The sequence below is a fragment of the Bombina bombina genome, chromosome 11 (genome assembly GCF_027579735.1).
Source record: "Bombina bombina isolate aBomBom1 chromosome 11, aBomBom1.pri, whole genome shotgun sequence".
Taxonomy (NCBI): domain Eukaryota; kingdom Metazoa; phylum Chordata; class Amphibia; order Anura; family Bombinatoridae; genus Bombina; species Bombina bombina.
This window is the reverse complement of record NC_069509.1, coordinates 30688939-30709487: the sequence shown is the minus strand read 5'-3', so window position 1 is coordinate 30709487 and position 20549 is coordinate 30688939. Positions and strand designations below refer to the sequence as shown.

At 37.7% G+C, this 20549-nt stretch overlaps 1 protein-coding gene across 1 annotated transcript in view; it reads left to right on the top strand.

Annotated features, from left to right (window-relative positions):
• The window catches only part of LOC128642470 (up-regulator of cell proliferation-like), a 38993-nt gene extending 25901 nt beyond the window's left edge, over positions 1-13092 (top strand). Inside the window, exon 3 of the mRNA XM_053695245.1 lies at positions 8181-13092. Within this exon, the coding sequence (XP_053551220.1) occupies positions 8181-12892 (4712 nt within the window). The 3' untranslated portion in view covers positions 12893-13092. The remainder of the gene's footprint in view (positions 1-8180) is intronic.
• Positions 13093-20549: the final 7457 nt, after the last annotated feature.

The following is a 20549-nucleotide window of genomic DNA, read 5'->3' as shown; positions in this document are numbered from 1 at the left end:
ATATATATAAATTGACAAGTTTGTAGGATTGCCCTTCTACGTAGAAATATTCAAGTAATTGTGAAGTATATCCCCTATTATTTGATCCAACATAATGGTTAATAGGATGTTAACCCAATCGAGATTAGTATCATGAGGTTATATCCACTAATTTAAATTTAAATTTTGATTTAAACATTCTTATATATTTTTGAGATTTCTTAAAATTATGAGATTTTTTATTCTTCTTTATTTTTTATCCCACTGATGAATACTATTTTACGTACATTTTTTTATATATTCTCTATACTTTTACAAATTGTGATAACTAATTGTAAGAATTATTTTACTATGTCACCTTGTTGTCATGTCGTTTAATAAGTCATTTAATTTTAATTTTAAATCCTGGAGTATATGAGCCTAAAATTAAAAAAAATTAATATTATAATAATGGGGCAATCATACACATTGCTTCATTTATTGTTGACATAGACCATTGGGATCCTGTCAAAGAAATGTGGTACGGATAGATAAACCGTATTACGATTAAGAAAGGATTTAAGAACAAACCCAAGAGATCTAGAGTCCATCGCCTTATTGTAATTTTTATTTCCCAAATTTTTATTCCTAAATAGAATTCAGTAATTGGCTAATCCGCCTGTTCCATGTTGCCCATTTCAAAAATGGCTCCGCATATTCGGAAATGAGTTAACAGGAAGTACCGAATTTACGGACATCCGGTTTGTCAAGGTGGAAGCGCAGTTGAACAATGGCGGGTAATCCGATTCCATCTTAGTAAGTTTGGCGCCTTTTTGCAATAGAAACTTCTGCAATCTCAGGTATATAAGGTCAGTAATAACAGAGCCTCAATATGTCTTGAAAAAGGCCCTCTATATAGGGCCGAAACGTGTAGACGATTCGATTAAAAGATTTGTGAGGCTCGTTATACTTCCAGGATACGGCTATTGGGGTGAGTTTATTTACCAATACACTACACCCCATAGGCTATTTGTTTAGTGCATTTTCTTTTGGTTTCAGGTCTCTGTCTGCATACGGACTAGGATACTGAATCGCAACTGCATATATTAGGACTGCTGTCCTTATTGGATTTTCCAAGGATCATCGAATTGGGAATGATCATTGACTTTTATTGTGACGTTTATTGTGACTTTTAACTGTGACTTTACACTTTGGAATTTTCACTCTGACCGCCGAGTCAGCTTCTGGTCAAGTTTAATTAATTAGCTAGCACTTCCGGCTAACATATAGCCAGACCGTCTATGTCCACTATGTCATTATAGTAAGATTGTGGAACCACTTATTTTATATGGCAAATATATTTTTCCACATTGTGATTTTGGTTTTTGAACATTGTATTTGTTTTAATCATCACACTTTCACAAGCTTAACCATTTGTGCGCTTTTTTGTGCTTTGTGTTACACATTTTAATTTTGAATCATACACAACTTGCCTTCACCTTTTTAAAAGGACATACCGGTATTGATCCTATTAGGTAACATTTGGTCATGGAATAGGAATTTTAACTTTATGCAATTTAGTTATATTTTCACATGTGAACACATTTACCATCACATTTTTCAAATTTTTTCTTATTTGTTAATCCTCTATTTTGCAAATCACATTATCACTATTCTATTGGAATAGTATCATTCCATCACAGTTTTTATCCTCATGTGATATTCATTGTAATTTACTTTTATTTATTACGTTTGTATTTATATCCTTAAGTCGATTTATGATGGTCTAATCCAATACATACTGTATTCATAGTAGACTATTTTCCACACTTGTAGTTCAAGTACGCAACCTTCTTAATGGTTTGATGGCGTAACTGCCCTATAGGGTCAATTTACTCTAGTTGATCTGCTTGACAGATTATCTTATATTTATTCGTTTAGGTTTGTTTATTTATATTTATGGTTTTATTCTTTCTATATAAACTAGATCTGGTTATTTTGTATGTATTTTAATAAATGGAAACTTTATTTTAATCTATTGTATGATTTATTGGTGAACTGTAGTTCAAAACCAGTTTGAGTTGATCATCCTGACACGATTCAGGATTGGTACAAAATACTTTATTTCTTGTGGTATACCATAGCCTTTGGCGCTCCTATATATCCAACATTGTACGTTTAAGTACGTTTATGTACCCAGCTAGCTCAGTGGATAGAATCTCATTGGCTGATACAGTGCATGTTTATGTACCCAGCCAGCTCACTAAATAGAATATTATTGGCAGATACAGTGCATGTTTATGTACCCAGCTTGCTCACTGGATAGAATCTCATTTGCTGATACAATGCACGTTTATGTACCCAGCTGTGTAGTTCTTAAAAACAGTGGATAGAATATCATTGGCTGATACAGTGCAAGTTTATGTACTCAGCTGGCTCAGTCTATAGAATCTCATTGGCTGATACAGTGCATGTTTTTGTACCCAGCTGGCTCGTTGGATAGAATCTCATTGGCTGAAACAATGCACATTTATGTACCCAGGCTGCTCATTGGATAGAATCCTATTGGTAGATACAGTGCACATTTATGTACCCAGCTGTTTCATTGGATAGAATCTCATTGGCTGATATAGTGCATGTTTTTGTACCCAGCTGTCACGGTGGATATAATCTTATTTGCTGATGCAGGCATTTCCCACATCTCTATTATTGGAGTTTAAAAGGCCAAAAAATAAGAATAAAAACAAGGTTGTATTTTTCTGGAAATGGTAATAGATATTAAAATTTCCTTATTTGGATGTAACAATTACTTTACTGTCCCTGTGACACACAGCTGGGTATACACTAAAGGCAGTTTCTGGTATTAGCCCTTTATTGTTACAGATACTCACCCATATATGACTAAGATGGCATAGGAGGACGGCAAGTGTATATGTACTCACTAATTATACTGCTTTAGACACTGCAAAGTCATTCATAGACCAACAAGCCCCAAGTGTCTGCACTATATGATGTGTCTCAAACCAAATATCTGAAATATCTAGCTGCCATTCTTATCAATAAACAAGCCCCAGTGTCTGCACTACATGATGTGTCTCAAACCAAATATCTGAAATATCTAGCTGCCATTTGTATCCGTAAACAAGCCCCAGTGTCTGCACTACATGATGCGTCTCAAACCAAATATCTGAAATATCTAGCTGCCATTCGTATCAATAAACAAGCCTCAGTGTCTGCACTACATGATGTGTCTCAAACCAAATATATGAAATATCTAGCTGCCATTTGTATTAATAAAGAAGCCCCAGTGTCTGCACTACATGTGTCTCAAACCAAATATCTGAAATATCTAGCTGCCATTCATATCAATAAACAAACCCCAGTGTCTGCACTACATGATGTGTCTCAAACCAAATATCTAGCTGCCATTAGTATTATTAAACAAACCCCAGTGCTCCATTAAGGGGATAATAATTTAATTTCAAATAGTGAACGGTAAAAATGCAACATTCTTATTTGGTTTTGCCCAATAGTCTGAAAACTGGTGTTTTTTCCACTATCTATACTGTATCTGTGCACTGGACGAAACGCGTAATCTGCTTTTAATTATGTATCTTTTTCTCATTTTTGTTCTTTTTTTTTGGCCATTTTTGGAGGGTGTCCCTATCTGATGCATCAGCTATCAGCTAGGAAAGCAGCCGTATCTTCTAGCTGAGGCGGATGTTTTGGTTTCTTCTTCTCCCTCTTTTTGAGGTTTTAACATTAGATATTTAAAATGTCAAAATTTGAATTTTGTAGTGCCAACTAATCTAGTAAAATTGAAAATAAAAAAAATAAAAACAGAATGACACTGGCTAGCCTTGTCTGCAGATTCAAGACCTGATTTGCTTTTTCAAACAATGCATATGGTTGGTGGAGTTTAACTATGTTAAAGGACCAGTAAATATAGTACATTTGCATAAACAACAAAGGCATGATAAAGAGACAACGCAATAGAACTTAGTCTTAACTTCAAATGAGTAGTAGTAGTAGTTATGTCTATTTCATGTGGCATGAAAAAGAAAGAATTGGTGTCTAAAAAGAACCAAAAAATTCAAATATCATAGGCGCTATAAAGCTTAAAATAGTGTAAATATTAAAATAATCAAACTGTGTTGTTTAAATAATGTGCAAACATAAAATGCAACCAGAAAATGTGATAAGACACAGAATATAAAATGTGCAGTGCTCTGCGTGTGTTTAATAAAATACAACCAATAAATGTGATAAAACACAGAGTAAAAAATGTGCAATACTCTGCATATAATTAATAACAAAATAGTTTTATATAATTTTTATGTAGTTTTTAGTATAGAGTCTAAATTTTATGCACACATAATTTTTGCACAATATAATGTGTATTTAAAAATCTGCATAGATTATTAATCTAAGTGAGCCGCAAATTTAATATGCAATAGAGTACTAGTTGCGGCATTATATATTTATGTGTCTGTGTTTCATACACTAATCTATGTCTACATACGCTGATGTTATATGATGTTAAAAGTTGCGGCTTGACATCTCTATGTTTGCATAATTTTTACATATGTGTCATTATTTACGCCCATATAATCCAGGGATCATTTACGCCCATTGTGCTTAACCTATAGAATTGCAGTATTGGCTATATATAGCAAAAACTGGATCCGGTTATGAGCTTCAAAAAGACCCTGAGCGGGTTGAAACACGTTGCTCTGTACCCTCTGTTATTGTGTCCCTCTAAGGCTTCCGTAGGTTTGGATATCGGCTACCTGCTTGCAAAGGTGATCGCAGAGTTACATTTCATCTCCACCTATCGCCATCTTCAAACAGTGTGTTTGAGCAGGTGCCGCCATTTTTCGGATAGCAAGCCAGAAAGAGGAGTTCATTCGCTGCATCACCAATTCCGGTGTAAGTAAAAGTGTTGACCATTTATTGTTGCCTCTTTTTGCCGTTTCATCGGTCCCTTGTCTTGTTCCAGCTGGATTGAAAATTCCATCTTGGGCCTAACAAAACCAATCATCTGATGACCATTTGGATCCAAGCGACCATCTATTCCTTCCATAAGCTATTTTTTATAAGTTGTTCTATCAGTAACTGTTGCTAATTGTATACTACATATGTAACTGCGCCTGATCAGCGCATCTGTCACTTTGTATCTCTTTTTATATGTGAAAAACTATTTTGTTATTAAATATATGCAGAGTATTGCACATTATTTAATCAACACAGTTTGATTATTTTAATATTTCACTATTTTAACCCCTTAATGACCGAGGACGTGCAGGGTACGTCCTCAAAAAAAAGGCAGTTAACGCCTGAGGACGTACCCTGCACGTCCTCGGTGTGGAAAGCAGCTGGAAGCGATCGTGCTCGCTTCCAGCTGCTTTCCGGTTATTGCAGTGATGCCTCGATATGGAGGCATCCTGCAATAACCATACATGGCCATCCGATGCAGAGAGAGCCACTCTGTGGCCCTCTCTGCACCGGACATCGATGGCCGGTATCGTTGGTGGGTGGGAGCCGAATTGGGAGGCGGGTGGGCGGCCATCAGTGTTGCGCGTGACGTCACGGGGGGCGGGATCGGGACCGTCGGGGGCGCGCACGGGCGCGCGCGCGTGCACGGGGGGTGGCGGGCGGGCGCGTGCACGGGGCGGGAGCGGGTGGGAACCGCTACACTACAGAAAAGTAAAAAAGTAAAAGTAAAAAAAAAATGAAATAAACTTTTTTTCAAAACCATCTAAGGGATCTGGAAGGGGTGGGGGGTTGGTCTTGGGGGGGGGGGGAAAGCTACACTACAGAAAAGGGACATATTTTATTTAAAAAAAAGCATTTTTTTTCACTAAACTGGGTACTGGCAGACAGCTGCCAGTACCCAAGATGGCGCACATTAAGTCAGAGGGGGAGGGTTAGAGAGCTGTTTAGTGGGGGATCAGTGAGGTTGGGGGCTAAGGGGGATCCCTACACAGAAGCATATGTAAATATGCTAACAAAAAATGCACAAAAAAGCCCAAATATACCTTTTATTTTAGTACTGGCAGAGTTTCTGCCAGTACTTAAGATGGCGGGGACATTTGTGGGGTAGGGGAGGGAAGAGAGATGTTTGGGAGGGATCAGGGGGTCTGATGTTTCAGGTGGGAGGCTGATCTTTACACTAAAGCTAAAATTAACCCTGCAAGCTCCCTACAAGCTACCTAATTAACCCCTTCACTGCTAGCCATAATACCCGTGTGATGCGCAGCGCCATTTAGCAGCATTCTAATTACCAAAAAGCAACTCCAAAGTCAAATATGTCTGCTATTTCTGAACAAAGGGGATCCCAGAGAAGCATTTACAACCATTTGTGCCATAATTGCACAAGCTGTTTGTAAATTATTTCAGTGAGAAACCTAAAATTGTGAAAAATTTTACGTTTTTTTTAATTTGATCGCATTTGGCGGTGAAATGGTGGCATGAAATATACCAAAATGGGCCTAGATCAATACTTGGGGTTGTCTACTACACTACACTAAAGCTAAAATTACCCCAAAAAGCTCCTTACATGCTCCCTAATTAACCCCTTCACTGCTGGGCATAATACACGTGTGGTGCGCAGTGGCATTTAGCGGCCTTCTAATTACCAAAAAGCAATGCCAAAGCCATATATGTCTGCTATTTCTGAACAAAGGGGATCCCAGAGAAGAATTTACAACCATTTATGCCATAATTGCACAAGCAGTATGTAAATAATTTCAGTGAGAAACTGAAAGTTTGTGAAAAAATTTGTGAAAAAGTGAACAATTTTTTGTATTTGATCGCATTTGGCGGTGAAATGGTGGCATGAAATATACCAAAATGGGCCTAGATCAATAATTTGGGATGTCTTCTAAAAAAAAAATATATACATGTCAATGGATATTCAGGGATTCCTGAAAGATATTAGTGTTCTAATGTAACTAGCGTTAATTTTGAAAAAAAATGGTTTGAAAATAGCAAAGTGCTACTTGTATTTATGGCCCTATAAGTTACAAAAAAAGCAAAGAAGATGTAAACATTGGGTATTTCTAAACTCAGGACAAAATTTAGAAACAATTTAGCATGGGTGTTTTTTGGTGGTTGTAGATATGTAACAGATTTTGGGGTTCAAAGTTAGAAAAAGTGTGTTTTTTTCCATTTTTCCTCATATTTTATAATTTTTTTTATAGTAAATGATAAGATATGATGAAAATAATGGTATTTTTAGAAAGTCCATTTAATGGCGAGAAAAACGGTATATAATATGTGTGGGTACAGTAAATGAGTAAGAGGAAAATTTCAGCTAAACACAAACACCGCAGAAATGTAAAAATAGCCTTGGTCCCAAACGGACAGAAAATGGAAAAGTGCTCTGGTCACTAAGGGGTTAAGCTTTATATCGCCTATGATATTTGAATTTTTTGGTTCTCTTTAGACACCAATTCTTTCTTTTTCACTTCACATATTTGGAGGTTGGGAGATTCCTCCTGTTTTCATAGGCTTAATAGGGTTTCACAGCGCAGTAACCAATTACCCCTCTTTTTCTTTCACAGAATCACTATTCCATGTGACAGACATCAGCCAATCACAAATGCATATATTTATATTCTGTAAATTCTTGTTAATAGAAGAAAATTGTAAAGTTGTTTAAAATTGCTGCTCTATCTGAATCATGAAAGTTTAATTTTGATTTGAGAGTCCCTTTAATGTTTAGACTTTGCTGATATTATTCAATAACAACACAACAGAAATGTCTTGTAATTACTAAGTGTTTACAGTACCTTTAACCCCTTTAGGACGGACCAATCCATCCAAGTTCCAATTGTAAACATAAAAGGAAAATGAAGCACATGACCCTCACTGCGGTCATGTGCTTCAAAAAGGCGTTGATTGGCTAATGGGGAACTGCCTCTGTTGCTAGGTATGTTCCCCAGTCCTATCAACCGCAGTTTAGTTTTAGAATGGAGCAGGATGCCGCAAAAGTTAGGACGTTCCATACCGTCCTAAAGGTGTTTATGCTCATTGCTTTTAGGACGGCATGGAATGTCCTAACAGCATCATGTGGTTAATTTATGCATTGATTTTGTTTTAAAAAAAAAAAAAACTTGTATATATATTTAAATACTGAGATAAATTGCTATGATTTGTATGTAATCATGAAATTTGTATTGTTTTATACAAAATATATTTTTTCCTTTTTTTACCTACAGAAAAAAGAAAATCTGTTTATGAGCTTCTGACCCTTTCAAAGTTAGAAAAATACAGATGGTCTAAACTCACACTTGGGGATGTCCTGAAAATTGGACAAGAAAATTTAAAGAAAACAATGATTACAAATCTAGAAGAGGTGCCCTGGCATTTCCTCCAGAACCTTATGGCACTCAATGGCACTGCAAGGAACACGCAACTTGACCCATCTTTACTGAACATAGAATCAAGCAGTTCACAAGATGAGGATAACGATTTTTTTGATGAAACAGATACATCTGATTCTATTCACCCTCTTGACATGCTGTGTAGTATCCTGCATTGCTCGGATAGTTTTTTGCAACAAGAAATTGTAACAAAAATGTCCATGTGCCAATTTGCTGTCCCTCTGCTGCTCCCAGCTGGTGACAGCTCAGGATGTACCCTTATGCTGTGGGCGTTGAGGGACATTGTTAAGAGATGGAGACCCCACTCATTAGTGGAGACTAAAGGGTGTATAGAAGACAGCTTGGTAAGCACACCCATGACAACCATCTCTTTTGTAAGATTGGGAGAATGCAATTTATCCAAGTCAAAAATACTTAACCATGTTCTGAGCCCAGTACAACAGCATCATGATTACTTTGTACATCAAAACATGGAGGGTGGAAATATTCAACGGGAAATCTCAGATGGGTTGGTTGAAATATCCTGGTATTTTCCAGCAGGTAGAGAAAACTCTGATGTTTTCTCAGAACCTGTAGCGGTTAATAATCTACGTGGAGACCTGGAGACCAATTGGAATCAGTTCTGTTTTCTATCACAGATATCTTCAGCGATGTTTATATTCACAGAGAGTATTAATGATAGAGAATACAGTCTGCTATTAAATGCTACCACATCAGATACTCAATACTATATTATTATTGCACCGTTTTCCAGATGTATAAATGAGGAGACACAGAAAAATATAAAAATGCTGTATCCTGTACTAAATATAAGTCGGAAGAATATTTTGGTGAAGAACAACACAGTAAATGATGCTGAATTGGTGAAGAAAGTACAATTTATTATTGAGGATGTGATAAAAAATTCCCCAAAGATTGTGAAACTAGAGGAAATGTCATCTACAGCTGTTGAGTTTGGAATACATGTAGATGAGAACACCAGAGAACATCAGAGAGCAAAAGAAATTGCCCTTGAAATTACAGACAATATACAGGATGTGGTGGGCTATAAGTCAGAAACAATGAGAATGCAGGGAGATCTCTGGAAACAGTTGTCTCAAACTGAAAAGGAACTGTGTAGACTGAAGAAACAGGGAAATGAAAGATCAGAAGATTACATAGCAAAGCTCACAAATAAATATTCTCAGCTGAGAAAGGAACAAAGTGAGCAAGAATTATCTGATGGTGTGACCAACTTCATAGCTGCCCTAAGATGTTTGTCTCAGACAGAGGTACATTATTTCCTGAAATGGATGAAGTTTCTTCTGGATTCAATTGCAAGACATAATCTTTCTGCATTACAGGCTGAATACAAGGAGAACTGCTCCAATTTGTCAACCAACCTTGAAAAACTAAAACAATTAGATCAAAAAATATTGAATAGCTCTTTAGGTGTTGAACACTTTATGCGTGAAGTAGGTCAGTTTTATGAGGCTGAATTTACCAAAAAAGGGAATGAGGAAACAATTGAAGAACTTATGAAATTGTCACGTAAAATCCCAGGAATAGCAGCTGATCTCCTGCTGGATGGATTTCCTCTGGAGCTGATTGACGGAGATGCCTCCAACATCCCTCTTCAGTGGGTAACTGATGTCTTGAGTGAGTTGGACAACAAGACAGGAGGAGGGTGCAGGCTAAGGGTAATAACTGTTCTGGGGGTGCAGAGCACAGGGAAATCTACCCTTCTAAACACCATGTTTGGATTGCAGTTCCCTGTGGCCAGTGGACGCTGCACACGAGGAGCCTTCATGACACTTATTAAAATAAAGGAGAACTTCAAAGAGGAGCTGGGATGTGACTTTATTCTGGTAATTGACACTGAAGGTTTGAAAGCTCCAGAACTGGCTTCTCTGGAGGACAGTTATGAACATGACAATGAGTTGGCAACGCTTGTTATTGGGTTGAGTGACATCACTATCATTAACATGGCCATGGAGAATACAGCAGAAATGAAAGACATTTTGCAGATTGTGGTCCATGCGTTTCTTAGAATGAAAGAAATAGGAAAGAAACCCAATTGTCAGTTTGTGCATCAGAACGTCAGTGATGTATCTGCGCATGAAAAAAACACGAGGGACAGAAAGAAACTATTGGAGCAACTGGATGAAATGATAAAAGTAGCAGCAAAGATGGAAGAGAAAAACAATGTAACAACATTTGCAGATATAATGGAGTATGATGATGAGGAAAACAGCTGGTACATTCCTGGCCTATGGCATGGTGTGCCCCCCATGGCTTCAGTAAACACTGGATACAGTGAGAAGGTTTTTGAACTTAAAAGACATTTGTTTGAAATTTTGAAAAAGCGTGGAACAAGAAACATTCAAAATATTTCTGACTTTCTGAAATGGATAAAAAGCTTGTGGAATGCTGTGAAATATGAGAAATTTATCTTCAGCTTCAGGAACAGCTTAGTGGCTGAAGCTTACAACAATCTTTGTATAAAATACTCAGAACTGGAGTGGAGCTTCCGCAAAAAGATGCATAAGTGGATGACTGAAGCAGAAAATGAAATCAGAAATCAGCCAGTTACTAAACTGCATACCGATATGTGTGCAGATATTAAAGGAAATATGTATTGTGCTCTGCAGGTAGAGGAGAGCATCATAGTTGAATCACTGGGAAAATATTTTGATGGTGGGTACAAATATGCCCATCTGATAGAGAGATACAGAGAAGACTTCTTCAGAAGCATAACCTGTCTAACAAAAGAATATGAAGATTATCTATGGAACAAGTGTGAGGAAGTTTTTAGTATACAGAAAGGAAAATATGAGATACAAAGTGTTCAGGATGGATATCTAAAGACCATTGAAGAGAAAGCCAGAAGGCTACTGGAGAATTGCAGAAACAAGAAATTTAAACTTAGTGACAAGGAAATAGAATCTGAATTTGAGATCATGTGGAATGAAACATTATCTTCATTACAACTAAGAAATTTAACAAGACGGGACGTTGGCCGAGAGATCCTGGAGCAGCTGAGAAAAGACATGAGAAATAAGGTAGGTTATGTTAACGAGAAATTAAATGGTGTTAATAGCCTAGCAGAATATGGACATAAAAGTATGAAAATTGAATTAAAATATACTCAAAGTAGCTGGTTCCAGAGCATACCAGAAACATTCCATGCAGACTTTTGGTATAAAGTGAATGATCTTGCCTCCTCTCTGCTAGAAAAATGCACGAGTCATATCACGGAACAAAAAGACACAATAGAAGACTATCATCAAACATATTGCCAAGAAATACTTAGTATTATAAATGGCAGACTTAATCAAACTGATGCCAAAAATCTCCATACCATACCACTGTTTGAGCTGGATTTGAAACTTCACATTTTAGGAAAAATAACACCAATCTTTCAGAAGATACATGATGAATTTGTCCAGGAAAATAGCCCAAAACTTTGTATGGAAAAGCTAAAACCTCAATACTTCTCAATTTTCAAATGTATTTACCATGAGAAGGATGAATGTCTACACAGGGCTCAGAGATTCTGTGAGTCTTGCCTTAAACCAGCATTAACCGTACACATGAACAAAAACCTTGGAAAAGAAATTGTGAATGATATCTTGACAAGTGGTGACTCCATAAAATATAGCAGTCGGACATTTTTCCAGTTTTCTCTACTTAAAGAGCTTCTGGAAAAGAAAATATTTGCCCAGTATATAAAATATAGCAGCAAATATGAAAGCTTTGTAAAAAAATGGATAAAAGAACACATTATAAATAAATACAGAAAATCTACAGATCTAGAAGTTTTAAAGTTAAATATTCTCTTGTCGCTGAAAACAAAAATTAGAGACGTCTTGAAAAACCCAAAGATACGAGAAAGTTCTGACGTGGCAAATTTTCTACAAATATTTTGTGACATGTTAAAAAAGGATTTAGTCATCTCAAAAAATGAGATGAAAGTGGTGATTTTTCAGAATACGGCAAATGTCTACCAGTTTTCAGATGATATTGATTTGTTCTTGGGTAATATAGAAGATCACATCATAAAAGATGCAAAGCTTGTTACCATTGAAGCTGTGCTATCTAAAGTCACAATGAAACCTCAGGATGAATTGTTTAAAAAGGTGTTTGGATGTGGGAGGCAGTGCCCTTTCTGTAACGTGCCCTGTGAAGCTGGCGCTGCTGACCATAAGGAGCACTTTGCGTCTGTTCATAGACCTCAGGGGTTAGGAGCATACAGATGTGTAGAATCTAAAGCTCTTTCCCATGCTGTATGCTCTGCTGACGTGGTGGGAGATACAACATTCCAGAATGCAGATACAGAATGGAAACCTCACCCATATAAAGATTACCGCAAATATTACCCAGACTGGGCTATTCAGCCAGACCCAACTATTGGAGCCTCTGACTACTGGAAATTTATCTTTAAAGAGTTTAACAGAGAAATTGCAGAATATTACAATGCTAAGCCAGCTTTACTTGAGCCTGATTGGTTCAATATAACCCAAGAGCAGGCACTACAAAGTCTAAATGAATCATTCAACATGATATAAAGAAAATAAATATCACCACAACTAATTCTACCCTCTGGGTGTTTAGTAGGGATTAGATCTCACAATACACTAAAGGCAGGAGATTTTATATATATATATATATATATATATATATATATATATATATATATATATTTATATATCATTTTTTTATATTTTAATATAGGGACCTTTATGCCCCATTAAGAGGACATTTGTAATCTCACACATACTGCTTCTTGCGTGAAAAATATACGTTATATATATATATATATATATATGTTGTAGTGCAAGTTTAACATTCTATATAATTGTTCATAAAACAAATATATATATATATATATATATATATATATATATATATATATATATATATATATATATATATATATATATATATAAATAAATAAAAAGTAGAACATTTATTGTTTCAAAAATATAAAAACCAGGGTCAATGTTTTTTGGTGGATGGTTTAGTCTTGATAGAGGTTCCATTGAGAGCCGAAACGTTGACCCTGGTTTTTATATTTTTGAACAATAAATTGAGTACTTTAAGACGTCCTGAAAGTGCCTTTTTTTACTTTATGGATAAATATATGCACACACACACACACAGAGAAGCACACTCACTGGTCAGTCCAGCGCCAAAATACCAGGCAATTCCTCTCTGAACAAGGAACACAGCAACCCCAGACAATCGTTTCGGCCTTCATTGGGCCTCGTCAGTGAGGTGTAGCCATATTTATTATTATTATTATACTTTATTTATGAAGCGCCAACATATTATGCAGCGCTGTCCATGGATACAAATCAATTAAATAAAACAATACAATACTTGTAAGAGACAGAACAAAATTTACAAACACATACAGGAGGGATTGAGGGCCCTATTCCTGTGGGAACTTATAATATATTCCTCTAAGCACACTGAGCAAGGAGTCCATGTCTGGTCAGTCCAGCACCAAAATACCAGGCAATTCCTCTCTGAACAGGGAACACAGCAACCCCAGACAATCATTTCGGCCTTCATTGGGCCTCGTCAGTGAGGTGTAGCCATATTTATTATTATACTTTATTTATGAAGCGCCAACATATTATGCAGCGCTGTCCATGGATACAATTCATTTAAATAAAACAATACAAGACTTGTAAGAGACAGGACAAAATTTACAAACACATACAGGAGGGATTGAGGGCCCTATTCCCGTGGGAATTTACAATAAATTCCTCTAAGCACACTGAGCAACGAGTCCATGTCTGGTTTCCCCTTTTTCCCATAGGTTGACTAAATACACACAGAGAGAAGCACACTCACAGGAGAGAACAACCAGCTCAATACTATTGTTAGCCGGTTCTATGGTGATTTACCACCTGGGTGCAGCTTCTTTTAGCCCAGTAATGCTTTTCACAGAGTAGAACTCTCCTGTAGTATGACAATCTTGATCCACAAATGATTTTGAAGAAACAGCACACCTTTGCTTTTTCAGTGGGGCACGGAACAAAACGGACTTGCCAGGTCCCAGTCAATCCAGATTCAAAGAGTATCTAGATTAAGAGCCTGGTGTGGCTTGAAACGTTGTAACTGTTTGTTTGGGACCCTATGTGAAATAAAGGTCTTTTAAGAAAACTTGGTGGCTGGAATACTCTTTGAATATCTCCTGTAGTATATCAGTCTGATCCCGCCTATTACGGTCAGTCCAGCACCGAAATACCAGGCAATTCCTCTCTGAACAAGGAACACAGCAACCCCAGACGGGGTGTTGTTATTTCTTTCTTTCTTCAAACTAGTTGTTTAATTGCAAGATATGAGATAGGATGTTCCATAATCCTTTAAAAAGGGACATTGAACACTAAATACATGTAAATATAATAAAATGCCTAAAGCAAATATTAACCTGAGAATAATATACACGTTTTAAACTGAAATTACTTGTTTAAATATTGAAGAAATAAGCATATCATTTTTGTTTATATAATCTTAAGCGTACCACCATGTGTTTAAAAGCTTGTTATCTGATCTGCTAAGGCCAGTTATAACGTTGATAAGGTGCCAATGTCACAGGGTTTAATGACAACTATTTCAGATGTATATCAATATTAAGTAATAGCACAATGAATCAGTCTTCTTAAAATCAAGTATATCTTATAAACCACTGGTTTTCACTGTTCTCAAGCCTCCCCAACAGGCCAGGTTTTCAGGATTATCTTGGATGAGAGCAGGTAAAATAACCATGGTTACTAATCATCTGATTATTTCACCTGTGCTCCAGTTCAGATATCCTCACAATGTGCCCTGTTAGGGAGGTCTGAGGGCAGGTTTGGAAACCTCTGTTTTAAACCAATCATACAGAATTTGCTAATACAGCTCTCTCTGGTACCCATGGGTATATAGTTTAGACGTTTAATTTAAATTAAGGAAATGATGTACCACCTTTACTCAGAACCACACCTCTGAATCCTTAATGTAACAAGAAATTCAGACTCCATCAACTTAAATTGTGTGTGAGATTTTGGATCCACTATAAAACAAAATGTCAGAACTGGGGGGGGGGGGGGCATAGGTCTTATAATACAGAATATTCATGAGCCCAATAAAGGGACATTAAACACTTTAAGATGGTGATATAAAATGATAAATTGAATAAATAAACTCTGCAATACTTTATATTTGTTTTGTTCCCTTTTCCTGTAATTCCATTTTAAAATTGTGAGCTTTTGAGTTCCTGTTAGAAATGGAAGTGCAGAGCACTGTTACATCCCACACAGTCATTGGCTGCACACTTTAGTGACCTAGTTATAACTGTCCCTAATTGGCCACATCAGAGAAGGTAACCTAAGTTACAACATGGCAGCTCCCATTGCTTTATAGCAACTAAAACGTTGCACTTATTTTGTCAATATTTAAACAGCTAATGAAACTAAAAAATACATCTACATGTTATTCTCAGACTAATCTTTTCTTTGAATGCATCATTCTATCTAGACTTTATTTAGTGTTTAATGTCCCTTTAATGCACCTGCTGATGGTAATATTTCTGGGCACAACTAAGTGAAAAGAATAACAAAATATATGGGGGGGGGGACTGTTTATGGTGCCAAATTCTAATCTGTTAAAAGAAAACAGCCTACAATTTGAAGGACATTTTATGCTCTTCCCTGTTAGCCGTTCTATTTTCATCTTGGGTGATACCAGTTAGAGTGCTAGAAAATCTATAAATCAATTCCTCCTGACCATTTGTTCAGCCACATGAAATGTAGTATGCCCAGTATGCTCCAATTGCCTTCCACAGAAGAGGATACATGTAGATTAGCCAATCAGAACAGCAGTTATCTATAGAAAGTAGTTTACTGGTTGACGGTTATATCTTTATTAATGACATCAGATTAATGTGTCACACTGTACTTTGAAATTCATAGATTAACAGACTAGTCAAAAAGTGACTTGAATGACCAAATTTTCCAAACCCAATGGTCCCTTTACTGACCAACTTTATTCATATTTATAATTATTGTTAATATATAAAAGTTTATTTAAAAAATCTTATTTATCATATGCTTAAAATGGAGTAGTCATGTTAAAACACAATATAGTAGAATCACATAACCAATAAATACATGAAAAAAGAAAACGTATGCTTACCTGATAAATTTTTTTTTTTTTTGATACGATAAGTCCACGGATCATCTAATTACTACTGGGAATACCACTCCTGCCCTGCAGGAGGCAGCAAAGAGCACCATAGCAAAGCTGTTAAATATCACCTCCCTTCCCTCCCAACCCAGTCATTCGACCAAAGTAAAGGAGAGAAAGGAAGTAACAAGGTGCAGAGGGGTCTGAAGTTTATAATCACCAACAACCTGTCTATCAAAAACAGGGCGGGCCGTGGACTCATCGTGTCAAAAAAGAAATAAAATTATCAGGTAAGCATAAATTTCCTTTTCTTTTTAATGACACAATGAGTCAACGGATCATCTAATTACTACTGGGAATCAATACCCAAGCTAGAGTACACAGATGATACGGGAGGGACAAGACAGGGAACCTAAACGGAAGGCACCACTGCTTGAAGAACCTTTCTCCCAAAAGCAGCCTCAGCCGAGGCAAAAGTGTCAAATTTGTAGAATTTAAAAAAAAGTGTGAAGAGAGGACCAAGTTGCAGCCTTGCAAATCTGTTCCACAGAAGCTTCATTCTTGAATGCCCATGAGGAAGCAACAGCCCTCGTGGAATGAGCCGTAATTCTCTCTGGAGGCTGCTGTCCAGCAGTCTCATTTGCAAAACGTATGATACTCTTCAGCCAAAAAGAAAGTGAAGTGGCTGTAGCTTTCTGTCCCTTAGGTTTACCTGAGAAAAGCACAAACAAGGCAGAAGACTGACGAAAATCCTTAGTCGTCTGCAGGTAAAACTTTAAAGTACGAACCACATCCAAATTGTGTAGGAGCCTTTCCTTCTGAGAGGTAGGATTAGGACACAATGAAGGAACAACAATCTCCTGATTAATGTTCAGATCAGAAACTACTTTAGGAAGAAATCCTAATTTAGTACGTAAAACTACCTTATCTGAATGAAAAATAAGGTAAGGGGACTCATACTGCAATGCCGAGAGTTCTGACGCTCTTTCTTTGAGAACTAAATTAAGACTCCACGGAGGAGTAACTGGTTTGAACACGGGCCTGATCCTGACCAAAGCCTGACAAAAAGATTGCACTTCTGGAACATCTGCCAGACGTTTGAGTAACAAAATAGTTAAGGCAGGAAAGTGTCCCTTTAGGGAACTTGTTGATAATCCTTTCTCCAAACCCTCTTGGAGAAAAGACAAAATTCTAGGAATCCTAACTCTACTCCAGAAGAAGCCCTTGGCTTTACACCAATAAAGATATTTACGTCATATCTTATGGTAAATCCTTCTAGTTACAGGCTTACGAGCCTGAATCATGGTCTCTATGACCGATTCTGAAAATCCCCGCTTGGATAAAATTAACCATTCAATCTCCAAGCAGTCAGCTTCAGAGAAACTAGATTTGGGTGAAGGAAGGGCCCTTGAATTAGAACGTCCTTCCTCAACGAAAGTCTCCAAGGTGGCAGAGATGACATGTCCACCAGATCTGCATACCAAATCCTGCTAGGCTAAGCCGGTGCAATGAGGATCACCGAGGCTCTCTCCTGCTTGATACGAGCAATGACCAGAGGAAGAAGAGCAAACGGAGGAAATAGGTATGCTAGCCTGAAGGTCCAAGGTACCGACAGGGCGTCTATCAGTATCGCTTGAGGGTCCCTGGACCTCGACCCGTACGGAAGCTTGGCATTCTGCCAAGATGCCATGAGGCCAATTCCAGCTGACCCCATTTGAGAATCCGACTGGAAAACACCTCCGGATGGAGTTCCCACTCCCCCGAATGAAAGGTCTGCCTGCTCAGGAAATCCGCCTCCCAGTTGTCCACCCCTGGGATGTGGATCGCCGATAGACAGCAAGAGTGGGTTTCCGCCCACTGAATTAGTTTGGTTACCTCTTGTCATCGCTAAGGAACTCCTCGTTCCTCCCTGATGATTGATGTAAACCTCTGAAGATATGTTGTCCGATAAACTGGGCGGAGGCTAACTGGGGCCAGGCCAGAAGAGCATTGAAGATCGCTCTCAGCTCCAGAATGTTTATAGGTAGAACAGACTCTGACTGAGTCCAAACTCCCTGAGCCTTTAGGGAGCCCCAGACTGCTCCCCATCCTAGAAGGCTGGCGTCTGTTGTCACAATCACCCAAGATGGTCTGCAAAAGCATGTTCCCTGGGAGAGATGATCCAGAGACAACCACCATTGAAGAGAATCCCTTGTCTCCTGTATTCGAGGAGACAAGTCTGCATAATCTCCATTCCATTGCCTGAGCATGTTTAACTGCAGAGGTCTGAGGTGTAACCGAGCAAACGGGATGATGTCCATTGCCGCCACCATCAGCCCGATTACCTCTGGCTCTGAGCCACTGATGGCCGAGGAGTGGACTGAAGATCTTTGATTTCCTGACTTCTGTCAGAAAAATCTTCATTGATAGGGAATCTATTATGGTTCCCAAAAAAAGTCATCCTTGTCTTTGGGACTAAGGAACTCTTTTCCAAATTTACCTTCCATCCGTGAGAACGCAGGAAGGATAGCAATATTTCCGTGTGGGATCTTGCTTGTTGTAAGGATGGCGCCTAGACTAGGATGTCGTCCAGGTAGGGCTCCACTGCAATGCCCCACAACCGAAGCACCGCCAACAGCGAACCCAGAACCTTTGAGAAAATTCTGGGCACTGTGGCAAGAACGAAGGGCAGAGCCACAAATTGGAAGTGTCTGTCTAGAAAGGCAAACCTTAGGAATTAGTGATGGTCCCTCTGAATGGGAACATGCAAGTACGCGTCCTTTAAATCCACAGTTGTCATAAATTGACACTCTTGCACCAAAGGGAGAATGGAACAAATAGTTTCCATCTTGAAGGATGGTACTCTGAGGAATTTGTTTAGACTCTTGAGATCTAAAATAGGCCTTAAGGTTCCCTCCTTTTTGGGAACCACAAACAGTTTGGAATAAAATCCAAGACCCCGTTCCTGAATCGGAACAGGAACTATCAATCCCAGGTCAGAGAGGTCTCTTACACAGCGTAAGAACGTTTCTGTCCTGATAGCATCAGACAACGCAACAAACCAATATGCTGCCGCACTAGTGATGGTAGCAATGCACACAGCTAGCTGCCATTGTAAGCCCTAGTGTACATACATCTTTTTGAGTAACCCCTCTAATTTTTTGTCCATAGGATCTTTAAAAGCACAACTTTCCTCTATGGGTATAGTAGTTATCTTAGCTAAGGTGGAAACAGCTCCTTCCACCTTGGGGACTGTTTGCCAATCCTCCTTAACCGAGTCGACTATGGGAAACATCTTTTTAAATATAGGAGATGGAGAAAAAGGTAAACCCGGTCTCTCCCATTCCTTAGCAATGATCTCAGAAGCTCGGTCTGGTACCGGAAAAACCTCTATCGAGGAAGGTACCTCAAAATGTTTGTTCAGCTTACTGGATTTCTTGGGATTAACGACGACCATGGAATCGCTGTCGTCCAGAGTAGCTAAAACCTCCTTAAGTAACAGACGGAGGTGTTCTAGCTTAAACCTGAAGGATACAACTTCAGTAACTGAAATAATTACAAATACACATATAGCACTCTATTCCCCTAGATTATTATAATGGTGTAGAAGTTCTTATCATAAACGGTTAAAAATAAAACTTTATTAGATTTCATTAAAAATGGGTACTTAAAATCAATTGCAGATATGTGTACAGTGCTCAAAAGAGCTTAATATCTGATAGGCACGTTGTATAGATTGATTCATCAATTTGGCCGGAACTGAGGGGCACTTGTATGGATATCCCTCATCCAGTCATTGTAAAATATCATAAACAATACTCTGACTTTGTAAGTCCGTTAAAGACTAGATACTCTCAAAATGACCCCTAAAAAGGGAGTGAATAAGAAACCGGTCTTATTTGTTATACCAGTATTGGGATTAGTTATAAAGTAATTGGTACAGTGATTCCCAGATATATATATATATATATATATATATATATATATATATATATATATATATATATATATATATATACAGGGAGTGCAGAATTATTAGGCAAGTTGTATTTTTGAGGATTAATTTTA